Source organism: Chionomys nivalis, chromosome 6 (genome assembly GCF_950005125.1).
Source record: "Chionomys nivalis chromosome 6, mChiNiv1.1, whole genome shotgun sequence".
NCBI lineage: Eukaryota > Metazoa > Chordata > Mammalia > Rodentia > Cricetidae > Chionomys > Chionomys nivalis.
The window spans coordinates 1,678,691-1,692,600 of NC_080091.1; the positions used below are offsets into that span (position 1 = coordinate 1,678,691).

The 13,910-nt window shown below is 42.0% G+C and overlaps 1 protein-coding gene and 2 pseudogenes across 3 annotated transcripts; 2 read left to right on the top strand and 1 right to left on the bottom strand.

Annotated features, from left to right (window-relative positions):
* Positions 1 to 1,187: 1,187 nt before the first annotated feature.
* On the bottom strand, positions 1,188 to 1,748 carry LOC130876229 (sorting nexin-3-like). 3 transcript variants are annotated; one of them, XM_057772706.1, is made up of 2 exons: positions 1,653 to 1,748; positions 1,188 to 1,586 (listed from the first exon to the last, which is right to left on the bottom strand). In XM_057772706.1, exons 1-2 carry the CDS (start codon positions 1,746 to 1,748, stop codon positions 1,260 to 1,262), a joined length of 423 nt encoding a protein of 140 aa, XP_057628689.1. In that variant the 3' UTR covers positions 1,188 to 1,259. The 3 variants fall into 3 exon arrangements, with proteins under 3 accessions (XP_057628689.1, XP_057628688.1, XP_057628690.1); XM_057772707.1 differs by having other exon boundaries at positions 1,336 to 1,367; positions 1,493 to 1,748; XM_057772705.1 differs by having other exon boundaries at positions 1,188 to 1,748.
* Positions 1,749 to 10,410: 8,662 nt separating this feature from the next.
* LOC130876241 (actin-related protein 2/3 complex subunit 2-like) lies at positions 10,411 to 11,307 on the top strand (annotated as a pseudogene).
* Positions 11,308 to 12,225: 918 nt separating this feature from the next.
* On the top strand, positions 12,226 to 13,013 carry LOC130875601 (dehydrodolichyl diphosphate synthase complex subunit Nus1-like; annotated as a pseudogene).
* The last annotated feature ends 897 nt before the right edge of the window (positions 13,014 to 13,910 follow it).

Below are 13,910 nucleotides of genomic sequence, written 5' to 3' on the forward strand. Positions count from 1 at the left end.
CATATGGAAAAACAAAAAACCCAGGATAGCCAAAACAATCCTATATAATAAAAGTACTTCTGGAGGCATTACCATTCCTGATTTCAAACTCTATTACAGAGCTACAGTAATTCAAACAGTTTGGTACTGGCATAAAAACAAAGATGTTGATCAATGGAATTGAATTGAAGACCTGGATACTAATCCACAAAACTATGAACACTTGATTTTCGAAAAACTAGCTAAAATTATACAATGGAAGAAAGAAAACATTTTTAACAAATGGTGCTGGCATAATTGGATGTCAACCTGTAGAAGAATGAAAATAGATCTATGTCTATCACCATGCATAAAACTCAAGTCCAAATTGATTAAAGACATCAATATAAATCTGTCCGCACTGAACGTGATAGAAGAGAAAGTGGGAAGTAGTCTGCAACACATGGGCACAGGAGACCACTTCCTACATATAACCCCAGTAGCACAGACAACAAGTGAATAAATGGGACCTCCTAAAACTGAGAAGCTTCTGTAAAGCAAAGGACACAGTCATTAAGACAAAAAGACAACCTACTGAATGGGAGAAGATCTTCACCAACCCCGCATCAGACAAAGGTCTGATCTCCAAAATATATAAAGAACTCAAGAAACTAGACATTAATTTTTTTTGCATTTCAACTTTTATTTGAAAACAACTTAAATTTTTAGACAAATGATTTTAGTATATAAATTTGATTTTGGTTTTATACAGAATATAAATATTTCCCTCATTAATCTTCCATGTGTAGGGAATTACAGGCCAGAAGAAAGATGCACTCTGCACACAAAGTACACCTCATATGTGTGGCACCGGAGACAAACAGTGTCGTGCTCCTGCACATAAATTAGGACCAAGTGGTGACATCACACATTAAGGGGGAGGAAAAAGATTCTAGCCAATCAGATTCAAGAAGCAAACAGGACACAGAATCTGCAAATAAGACCAAGTCAGCAACTTTTGTCAGGACAGTGCAGGTCTATGGGGTTTGTGAGGCTACCATGTGCATATGGATGCAACACGGAGAGTTAGGTAGAGAGGCTCAACGAGGGAGTTTTCACTAAAGCAAATAAAAAACTTCTTGTCAACTGTCAAAACAAAACAAAATGAAAGGGAGCCTGTGAGTGTTAGAACACCCAGGGAGGGTTAGAGCAGCGCCCGTGCAGCATGCTAAGTGAGTTACAGCTTCTTCATTGGTGTGGAGCAATCATTAATGGTCTCGTTTTGCCTCTTCTTTCCAAACTCAGGCATGTCTTATTTTAGATGGAGTATAGCTTTTATCTATTATTTCATCCTGTAAAAAAATGTTTAGACAATGTTCATTCTGGGCCAGAGAATGACCAGCGACCTTGTTTATAAACTGTTCCAGCCCTTGCTTCCTTTCCTCGATGAAATTGTCAGCAAATATTCCATCATCTCCTCTAAAAGGAAGCTGCCACAAAAATGCTTTCCCAGGGAGTGGGGGAACTACAACCTTGCTCTCTCTTTCTAGTTCACTTGGAAGCCACTCAAAGTCACTGTATCTTCTTCTAACAGTAGATTCCTTCAGCTTGAAGATAGGAAGATTTGTCTTGACCCTGATCTCGTAGATGGTGAACCGGCCCCAGCCGACCCCCATGGTCTGCAGGTAGCTCACATCGATCTCGAGGAAGTTGCTGGGCGGCCCGTAGGCGTCATTCAGGTCCTGTGGCTTGGTGATCTGCCGCCGGGTGTCCGCTACGGTCTCCACCATTTTGCTGTGTGACATTAAAATTTTAAATAACCCAATTAATAAATAGGGTACTGAACTGAACAAAGAATTGTCAACAGAAAAAGTTCAAATGGCCAACAGATACTTAAGGACATGTTTAACTTCCTTAGCTATCAGGGAAATACAAATCAAAACAATCATCTTACATCTGTCAGAATGGCTAAAATCAAAAACACCAATGATAGCCTATGCTGTAGAGAATTGGAGTAAGGGGAACACTCATCCATTGCTGGTGGGAATGCAAACTTGTGCAACCACTTTGGAAATCAGTGTGGCGGTTTCTCAGGAAACTGGGAATCAACCTACCTCAGGATCCAGCAATTCTACTCTTGGGAATATACCCAAGAGATACCCAATGATACTACAAAAGCATTTGTTCAACTATGTTCATAGCAGCACTTTTTGTAATAGCCAAAACCTGGAAACAACATAGAGACCCCTCAATGGAAGAATGGATAAAGAAGGTGTGGCACATTTACACATTAGAGTTCTACTCAGCAGTAAAAAAACAATGGCATCTTGAATTTTGCATGCAAATGGATGGAAGTAGAAAACAGTATCCTGAGTGAGATAACTCAGACCCAAAAAGAGGAATATGGTTTGTACTCACTCATTAGTGGACTCTCGCCATAAACAAAAACATTGATCCTAGAGAAGCTAAGTAATAAGGTGAATCCAAAGAAAAACATATATAGATCCACCTGCAAATAGGAAGTAGACAAGTTTGCCGGGTGAAAGTTGGGATCATTGGGGTGGACGGTTGGGTAGTGGGTAAAAGAGAGGGGGAGAGAGAAGGGAAAAGGGAAGGATAGGGGAGAGCTTGTTGGAGTGGGATGGTTGAGATGGAGTGAGGGCAGGTACGGGAGCAGGGAAGAAGATATCTTAATTAAGGGAGCAATTTTAGGGTTGGCAAGAGACTTGGCTCTGGAGGGGTTCCTCAGAGTCCATAGGTATGACCCCAGCTAGGATCCTGGGCCATGAAGGAGAGGGTGCCTGAACTGGCCTTGTCCTGTAGTCAGACTGATGACTACCTTGAATGTCACCATAGAACCTTTGTTCGGCAACAGATGGAGACAGAGACCCACTCCAGAGCACTGGACTGAGCTCCCAAGGTCCAGTTGAAGAGCAGAAGGAGGGAGAACATGAGCAAGGAAGTCAGGACCACGAGTGGTTGGTCTACCCACTGAGACAGTGTGCCTGAGCTAATGGGAGCTCACTGAAGCCAGCTGTACTGGGACTGAATGAGCATGGGATCAAACTGGACTTCTGAATGTGGATGACAATGGGGGCTGACTGAGAAGCCAATGATAATAGCACTGGGATTCTATTCTACTGCATGTACTGGCTTTTTGGGATCCTAGTCTGTTTGTGTGCATACCTTCCTAGGCCTGGATGTAGTGGGGAGGGCCTTGGACTTCCCTCAGTGCAGGGTACGCTGCCTGGACTGGAGGGGGTGGTTAGTGGGGGAGCAAGAGAGAAGAGGGAGGAGGGGAAGAAGTGGAAATTTTGAATGGTTTTATTTATAAAGTAATAAAAATTAAAAAAATAGAAAAATAGAAAATTGTATTATATTAGGACCTTGGGAGCTCAGTCCGGTGCTCCAGTGTGGGCCTCTGTCTCTATCTCCATCCATCGCTAGATGAAGGTTCTATGGTGATATGCAAGATATTCATCAGTATGGCTATAGGATAGGGTCATTTCAGGTTCCCTATCCTCAGCTGCCCAAGGAAATAACTGGGGACATTGCCCTGGCACCATGTAGCCACTCCAGGTTCAAGTCTCTTGCCAACCCTTAGGTGGTTCCCTTAACTAAGATATGTGCTTCCCTGCTTCCCTATCCAACCTTCCTGTATCTCCAATCATCCCGTTTCCCCAAGTTCCCCCCATCCTCTCCTTCACACTTTTCTGTCCCCATCTCCCCTTACCCCCATCCCACCCCACCCCAAGATTCCAATTTTTTGCCCAGCAATCTTATCTACTTCCCATATCCAGGAGGATAACTATATGTTTTTCCTTGGGCTCTTATTTAGCTTCTTTAGGATCACAAATTATAGACTCAGCGGCCCCTATCCATGGCTAGAAACCAATGAGTGATTACATCCCATGATCTTCTTTTTGGGTCTGGGTTACCTCACTCAGGATAGTATTTTCTATTTCCATCCATTTGCATGCAAATTTCGAGAAGTCATTGTTTTTTACCGCAGAGTAGTACTCTAATGTATATATATTCCACACTTTCTTCATCCATTCTTCCATTGAAGGACATCTAGGTTGCTTCCAGTTTCTGCCTATTACAAATAATGCTGTTATGAACATAGTTGAACAAATGCTTTTGTCATATGATAGGGCATCTCTTGGGTATATTCCCAAATGAGGAGCAGAAGGAGGGAGAACATGAGCAAGGAAGGCAGGACCACGAGGGGTGCACCCACCCACTGAGACAGTGGGTCTGATCTATTGGGAGCTCACCAAGGCCAGCTGGACTGTGACTGAAAAAGCATGGGATAAAACTGGACTCTCTGAACATGGCGGACAATGAGAGCTGATGAGAGGCCAAGGACAATGGCATGGGGTTTTGATCCTACTTCATGTTCTGGCTTTGTGGGAGCCTAGACAGTTGGGATGCTCACCTTCCTAGACCTAGATGGAGGGGGGAGGACCGTGGACTTTCCACAGTGCAGGGAACCCTGACTGCTCTTCGGACTGGAGAGGGAGGGGGAAAGGAGTGGGGGAAGGGGGAGAGGAGTGGGAAGAGGGGGAGGGAAATGGGAGGCTGGGAGGAGGCGGAAAGTTTTTTTCAATAAAATAATAAAAAAAAGAAAATTGTATTATAGCAGAAAGACACTAGAACTATTAGTTTTCATATTTTTAAAAAGCAAAAGCAAAACAAAAATGAAGATATCATTTTAGCAGAACAAAGAATAAATTAAATAACATTCAGTTTCTAAAAGTTAAGTAAATACACTGTACATTACAAAAACAATCAGGGGCTGGAGGAAAAGGTAAGGCATTAGGTACAGTGGCACACAGATACAATGTAGTGGTGGGGAGGCTAGGCCTAGATTGCTGCAAGTTCAAGGTAAGCCTGAGAACACAGAGAGACTCTCATTCACAAAGTCAAAAGAAAATAAGGGCTGAAGGAAAGGTTGAACAGTTAACATAGGGTGGAGGGACAACTGAGCAGTTAACATGGGGCTGGAGGCACAGCTGAGCAGTTAATATGAAGAGGAGGGACAACTGAGAAGTTAACATGGGGTGGAGGGACAGCTGAGCAGTTAACACGGGATGGAGGGACAACTGAGCAGTTACCATGGGCTGGAGGCACAACTGAACAGTTAACACAGGATGGAGGGACAACTGAGCAGTTACCATGGGGCTGGAGGGACAACTGAGCAGTTAACATGGGGTGGAGGGATCCAACATTCTGCTGTTTACAAGAAACACACCTCAAGCACAAAGACAGACACCTACTCAGAGTAAAGGGTTGGGATAAGGCTTATCAAGTAAATGGACCTAAGAAACAAGCAGGTGTGGCCATACTAATTTCTAACAAAGTTGACTTCAAACTTAATCAGAAGAGATGGAGAGGGACATTTTATGCTCATAACAGGAGCAATTCATCAGGATGAAGTCTCAATCCTGAATACCTATGCCCCTAATGTAAAAGCACCCACTTATGTAAAAGAAATATTGCTAAAACTCAAGGCAGACATCAAATCACACACACTAGTAGTAGGAGACTTCAACACTTCTCTCTCACCAATGGACAGGTCAATGAGACAGAAACCTAACAGAGAAATAAGAGAATTAATGGAGGTAATGAATCAAATGGACTTAACAGACATCTATAGAACATTCCTCCCAAATAGGAAAGAATATACCTTCTTCTCAGCATCTCATGGAACATTCTCAAAAATTGACCACATACTCAGTAACAAAGCAAACTTCCACAGTTACAAAAAAATATTAGTAACCACCTGTGTCTTATCAGATCACCATGGATTAAAGTTAGAATTCAACAACAATGCTACCCCAGAAAGCCTACAAACTCATGGAAACTGAACAGTCAACTACTGAACCACACTTGGATCAAGGAAGAAATAAAGAAAGAAATTAAAGTCTTTCTTGAATTCAATGAAAATAAAGAAACAACATACTCAAACTTATGGGACACTAAGAAAGCAGTCCTAAGAGGAAAGTTCATAGCACTAAGTGCCCACTTAAAGAAAACAGAGAAAGCACACATTGGAGACTTAACAGCCAACCTGAAAGCTCCAGAAAAAATGAAGCAGACTCACCTAGGAGAAGTAGAAGACTCGAAATAATCAAACTGAGGGCTGAAACCAACAAAATAGAAACACAGAAAACAATCCAAGGAATGAATGAAACAAAAAGCTGGTTCCTGGAGAAAATCCACAAGATTGGTAAATCCCTATCCAAACTAATCAAATCGCAGAGAGAGAGAATACGCAAATTAATAAGATCAGAAATGAAAAGGGGGACATAACCACAGACCCAGAGGAAATTCAGAGAATTATTAGATCTTACTACAAAAGTCTGTATGCCACAAAACTGGAAAATGTAAAAGAAATGGACACTTTTTTAGATAAATACCATATACCAAAATTAAACCAGGACCAGGTGAACAATCTAAATAGACCTGTTAGTCACGAAGAATTAGAAGCTGTTATCAAAAATCTCCCTTCCAAAAAAAGTCCAGGACCAGATAGTTTCACTGCGGAATTCTACCAGAGCTTCCAAGAAGACCTAATACCTATACTCCTTAATGTATCTCACAATATAGAAACAGAAGAGTCATTGCCAAATTCCTTTTATGGAGCTACAGTAACTCTGATACCAAAATCACACAAACACTCAAACAAGAAAGAATTACAGGCCAATCTCACTCATGAGCATTGATGCAAAAATCCTCAATAAAATACTGGCAAACGGAATCCAAGAACACATTAGAAAAATTATCCATTACAATCAAGTAGGCTTCATCCCAGAGATGCAGGGCTGGTTTAACATACGCAAATCTATCAATGTAATCCATCATATAAATAAAATGAAAGAAAAAAACCATATGATTGTTTCATTAGATGCTGAAAAAGCATGTGACAAAATTCAACATCCCTTTATGATAAAAGTCTTGGAGAGATTAATAATACAAGGGTCATACCTAAATATAATAAAAGCTATTTACAGCAAACCGACAGCTAACATCAAATTAAACAGAGCGAAACTTAAAGCCATTCCACTAAAATCAGGAACATGACAGGGCTGTCCACTCTCTACATACCTCTTCAATATAGTGCTTGAAGTTCTAGCGATAGCAATAAGACAACATAAGGGGATCAAAGGGATTCAAATTGGAAAGGAAGAAGTTAAAATTTCATTATTTGTAGATGATATGATAGTGTACATAAGCGCCCCCAAAAACTCCAGCAAAGAACTCCTACAGATGATAAACACCTTTAGTAGCGTGGCAGGATACAAGATCAATTACAAAAAATCAGTTGCCCTCCTATACACAAAGGATAAGGAAGCAGAGAGGGAAATCAGAGAAGCATCACCCTTCATGATAGCCACAAACAGCATAAAATATCTTGGCATAACTCTAACCAAGGAAGTGAAGGATCTATTTGACAAGAACTTTAAGTCTTTGAAGAAAGAAATTGAGGAAGATAACAGAAAATGGAAGGATCTCCCTTGCTCTTGGACTGGCAGGATAACATAGTAAAAATGCCAATTCTACCAAGGGCAATTTATAGATTCGATTCAATCCCCATTAAAATCCCATCAAAATTCTTCACAGATCTTGAAAGGACATTAATCAATTTTAGATGGAAAAACAAAAAACCCAGGATAGCCAAAACAATCTTATACAATAAAAGAACTTCTGGAGGCATTACCATTCCTGACTTCAAACTATATTACATAACTTCAGTATTGAAAACAGCTTGGTATTGGCATAAAAACAGAGAAGTCGATCAATGGAATCAAGTAGAAGACGCTGAATTTAACCCACAAACTTATGAACACCTGATTTTTGATAAAGGAGCTAAAAGTATTCAATGGAAGAAAGCATCTTCAACAAATGGTGCTGGCAGAACTGGTTGTCAACCTGTAGAAGAATGAAAATAGATCCATATCTATCGCCATGCACAAAACTCAAGTCCAAATTGATTAAAGACCTCAATATCAGTCTGAACACACTGAACCTGATAGAAGAAAAAGTGGGAAGTACTCTACAACATATGGGCACAGGAGATCACTTCGTACGTATATCCCCAGCAGCACAGACATTAAGGACAACATTGAATAAATGGGTCCTCCTGAAACTGAGAAGCTACTCTAAAGAAAAGGACACTGTCACTAAGACAAAAAGGCAACCCACTGACTGGGAGATGCTCTTCATCTTCATCAACCCTGCAACAGACAAAGGTCTGATCTCCAAAATATATAAAGAACTCAAAAAACTAGACTTTAAAATGCTAATTAACCCAATTAAAAAATGGGGCACTGAACTGAACAGAGAATTCTCAACAGAAGAAATTCAAATGGCCAAAAGACACTTAAGGTCATGCTCAACCTCCTTAGTGATAAGGGAAATGCAAATTAAAACAATTTTGAGATACCATCTTACACCTGTCAGAATGGCTAAAATTAAAACCACCAATGATAGACTTTGCTGGAAAGGCTGTGGAGTAAAGGGCACACTCATCTATTGCTGGTGGGAATGCAAACTTGTGCAACCACTTTGGAAATCAGTGTGGCAATTTCTCAGGAAATTTGGGATCAACCTACCCCAAGATCCAGTAATACCACTCTTGGGAATATACCCAAGAGATGCCCTATCATATGACAAAAGTATTTGTTCAACTATGTTCATAGCAGCGTTGTTTGTAATAGGCAGAACCTGGAAACAACCTAGATGCCCTTCAATGGAAGAATGGATGAAGAAAGTGTGGAATATATACATACTGGAGTACTACTCAGTGGTAAAAAACAATGACATTGTGAATTTTGCATGCAAATGGATGGAAATAGAAAACACTATCCTGAGTGAGGTATCCCAGACCCAAAAAGAGGAACATGGTTCACTCATAATTGGTTTCTAGCCATAAATAAAGGACAGTGTTCATGTAATTTGTGATCCTAGAGAAGCTAAATAAGAAGGTGAACCCAAAGAAAAACGTATAGTCATTTGCCTGGATAGGGGAATTAGACAAGATTGCTGGGCAAAAACTGGGAACTTGCGGGTGAGGTGGCATGGGGCTAAGGGGAAATGGGGTGAGAAACGTGAGAAGGGGAGGTTGGTGGGAGTTTGGGGGAATGGGATGGTTGGGATATAGGAAGGGTGGAAACGGGAGCAGAGAAATATATATCCTAATTAAGGGAGCCATCTTAGGTTTGGCAGGAGACTTGACTCTAGAGGGGCTCACAGGTATCCAGGGAGATGTCCCCAGCTGGTACCTTGGACCCCTGAGGAAAGAAAACCTGAAATGACCCTATCCTATACTGATGAATATCTTGCATAACACTTTAGAACATTCATCTGGCCATGGATCGAGATAGAGACAGAGACCCAATTTGGAGCAACGGTTGAGCTCTTAAGGTCCAAAAGAGGAGCAGAGGAGAGAGAACAAGAGCAAGGATGTCATGTCCACGAGGGGTGCACCCACCCACTGTGACAGTGGAACTGATCTATTGGGAGCCCACCAAGGCCAACTGGACTGGGACTGAGTAAGCATGGGTTGAAACCGGACTCTCTGAACATGGCGGACAATGAAGGCTGATGAGAAGCCAAGGAAAATGGCACTAGGTTTCGATCTTAATACATGAACTGGCTTTGTGAGAGCCTAGCCTGTTTGGATGCTCACCTTCCTGGACCTAGATAGAAGTGGGAGGACCTTGGACTTCCCGCAGGGCAGGGAATTTGAACTGCTCTTCTTTATGAGAGGGAGGGGGAATGGAGTGAGGGGAGGGGGAGAGGAGTAAAGAGAGGGGGAGGGGAGTGGGGGAGGGGGCAATGTGTGGTTGGAGGTTGAGGGAAATGGGGAGGAGGCAGAAATTTTAATTAAAAAAGAATAAAATAAATTTAAAAAAGAAGTACGATTCCCATGGAAAAGAGCAAGTGTGAAATACGCTGAAGAATATCAGAATGTAACAGCACTCTCTGATCCTCTGATCCTCTGTAAAGCTCTCAAACACAAAGGCATGCTCAAAGATGAAAGCAACCTCAGTGCTCTATATGACCTTGATCATTGCATGTCATTTGAGCATAGTAAATTCTCCTAATCAGGTAACCACTGGTTAAAATATAAATAATATGGGCAAATCTATATATTTCTCTTAAAACACATATTTCTCTCTATCTCAAGCCCTGATGACAAATTTGGGAAGCTCTTCAGATCCTAGAGGGAGAAAAAGTCTATCCTGCAGACACAAACACCAAGAATCAAGTGTGACATACAGAGACAGCTCATCACCTAAACAGTGAACAATCTGAGCAAGAGAGAGATTTAAAGCCTAAAGCCCAGTAAAAACCTTTCTGCAGCGACCGGGATCGTGGGTGAGGCGGCGGCGGAGGCAGCGGCGGCTTGGCAGGCAGGTTAAAGCTTCAGGGGCAGCTGATGCCATGATCCTGCTGGAGGTGAACAACTGCATGATTGAGGAGACGCTCACTCTTGTTCGAGAACACAGCCGCCGGAAACAAACCAGACGCTGTAAAAGTAACATTTGCAGATTTTGATGGCGTCCTTTATCATATTTCAAATCCTAATGGAGACAAAACAAAAGTGATGGTCAGTATTCCTTTGAAATTCTACAAGGAACTTCAGGCACATGGTGCTGATGAGTTATTAAAGAGAGTATACCAGAATTTCTTGGTAAACCCAGAATTAGGATACAACGTTTCTTTGCTATTCCATCTTGAAAATCTGCCTGCATCCAAGGATTGATTCTCTTGTACAGCAGGCTGTTATGTTGAAGCAAAATTGCTTTGCCTCTGTCTTTGAGAAATACTTCCAGTTCCAAGAAGAGGGCAAGGAAGGAGAGTACAGAGCGGTTATCCATTGCCGGGAGGATGAGACCATGTATGTGGAATCTAAAACAGACAGAGTCACAGTAGTCTTCAGCATGGTGTTTAAGGATGACGACGATGATGTCATTGGAAAGATCTTTATGCAGGAGTTCAAAGAAGGATGAAGAGCGAGCCCCCCAGATCCTTTTTAGCCACAGGGAACCTTTCCTAGAGCTGAGAGACACAGATGCTGTCATGGGTGACCACATTGGCTACATCACCTTCGTGCTCTTCCCTCGCCACACCAATGCCACTGCTCGAGACAACACCATCAACCTGATCCACACTTTCTGGGACTATCTGCACTCCCACATTAAGTGCTCTAAGGCCTATATTCATACACGAATGCGAGCAAAACCATCTGACTTCCTTAAGGTGCTCAACCGGTCACGCCCAGATGCCGAGAAAAAAGAAATGAAAACAATCACGGGAGAGACATTTTCATCCCGCTAAGGCTTGGGAACTGAAAGAAGCTCTGTTGATGGAAGGATGGACTGCTTGCTACTGGATAATCATAGCCCTTCATGTTGCACCTCTCCAGGTTCCTCAGGGATTCTCCATTTGGGTTCCATTTTGTACGAGTTTGGCAAATAACCTGCAGAAACGAGCTCTGATTGCAAGAACTTCACAGTTCCCAAGAATTTAAGAAAAGAAAAAAATTTCCAATTGATCAACTTAATTCCTTTCTTTTATTTTTCCGTCCCTCACTCCCCTTTCTTTTCTCCTTTTCCAAGCTGTTTGCTTTGCAGTATGTTACTGGTAATGAGTTGCAGATAATGCAATCTTAACTTGATTTCTTCTCAGTATTTGAGTTCAAAACTCCTGTATCTAAAGAAATCCGGTTGGGGTCATTAATAAAGTAAATCTGTCTATCAAAGAAAACCAAAAACAACCTTTCTGAAGGCTATTTTTCACCACTATCGTGGTTCATGCTAGAAATAGTTAAAAATATGGTACTTACAAGAAAGAAGACTCAGGTTGTCAAACTTGTTGACAAGTGTTTTTATCTAGTCGTCTGATAGCATCTATGGCCACAGGAGTCAGGGGTGGGTTTACAAAGAGAACTGGGGATAGAAAGCTCCAATCTGTTAAGGATGTATTGTGGATACTGAAGTGATATTCCTGAACTGATAGATATTCCCATTCCTTAGTGGTCGGGCACAAAAGAACAAGTAGAATCTGAAAACTGTTCAATCTTTCAAAGAAGATGTCACCAATTTGTTGTCAGGAAGCCATAAATAAATAGACTCAGGAGGGCGGAGGCAGATGGCAGTGGGGCTAGGTGAGGAGTTGGCAGTGGTGAGGGGTTGGGGCACGGGGATGTGGGATGGAGGGAGGAGACGGTGCCCGGTGCCCGAGTGCCATGGGAGTATGGCCGGGCCATGGGAGCTGGTGTGGCGGGTGCTGCAAGTGCTGATCTGCCTGTACAGTGCTCACCTCCTGGCTCTGCTTTTGCTTCCCCTGGAACTGTATCTGGAGCAGCTGCTGTTGTGCCGCCTCTACTGCGGTCCTAGCACTGCTCGGCTTCACGCTCAGCAAGCCCTAGCTATTGGCAGGAACCAGCATCATCACCTGCACCCTCACTGTGCCCCAGGCTGGCTGCCATCCCACCCAGGCTGTGCTGGGCTTCGGAGGGCGGGTTCCTGCACAAGCTGCTACTGCACATGGGCCTGCTGGTCCTCCTTGGAGCATGAGCCCAGCTTCTCAGACACTGCGAGCCTCAGTGGTGTGGTGTATGGCCTTGGGGATCTCTACATTAGTGTCTAAGACCACCAAGGCCTATTCAAAAAATAATTCCAGATTAATGGATGAAATTTTGAAACAACAACAGGAACTTTTGGGCCGAGATTATTCCAAATAATCACTAGAATTTGCAAGTAGTAATGACAAAGACGACCAAGTTTTAAATTGCCCTTCAACAGTGAAGGAGCTGTCCCCAGAAGATGGAAACGCAGATATTCTGAGAGCTGCTCAGGACTTTTGCTCAGCAGCAGAGGACACACAGAGATTTGGAAGTAGATCTGCTAGACGGCTTACTTAGTTCACACGGTTTCCCTGACCCTGAGTTAGTATTGAAGTTTGGTCCTGTGGACAGCACCTTAGTCTTTCTTCACTGGCAAATCAGATTGACTGAGACCTTCTCTTGCCTTCTCACCTAAAAACTCAGTTATGAGGAGATTTTCTCTGCCCTTCATCAGAGTGCCTGGGAAAGTAGCGGTTCCTGGTTGTGTAATATGACATCAGGCTTTTGGAGAAAAGGACCCAATTGATTCTGATGGTTACAAAGTACATATAAAACCTTGTACACATCTAGGAAAAAAATATAAAAACCCAGGACCAAAGCACCCATGATTCAGGCTTTTGTTAGCCAAGTGTTCTACAGCATAAGTGCCAACCTATTGCTCTGAAGGAACAACACACTAAGATAGTAAGAAGAGGCTGCAGAATATGCTAAACTTTTCGCCAAGAGAATGAAAAAAGCCAAGAACAGATTGTCAAGAGATGTAGGTTGTCCTCATTGAAAGTTTCTACTTCTAAATCTCAGACCAGTCAAAAGTAAGAGTAATGGGGCCAGAGAGATGACTCAAGTTAAGAGGACTGGCTGCTAAACCAAAGAACCCAGGTTCGATTGCCAGGATAGCAGCTAACAATGATCCACAACTCCAGTTCCCTTTTCTGGCCTCTGTGGACATTGTGTGAATGCAGTGCACAGACTACATGCAGGCAAAATACCCACGTACATTAAAAAGTAATAAAAAGCATCTGAAACCAAGGTTTTATTATAAGGGTTATAAAATAACAAATAAATAAAAAGTTTTATAGTTAAAAAACCTCAAGCAGTTACTGCCTTACTTGATAAGTACAATTTTGAATCTTGAATTATTTCAAAGACATTAGAGTAGGCCTAATATTTATATTAATATATTTAAAGTATTTCCTAACATTATTACACTAAAAGTATAACGCAGGTTCAAAAAGAAAAAGATAAATAACCTGGTGTTATCAACCTCACTTCTGCTAGATTGAACAAGATATCCTGAAGCAGGCCTTTTCTA

Bases quoted from the DNA above. Each gene is read 5' to 3' on its own strand.
- LOC130876229 (XM_057772705.1), bottom strand. From the start codon at position 1,748: ATGGTGGAGACCGTAGCGGACACCCGGCGGCAGATCACCAAGCCACAG.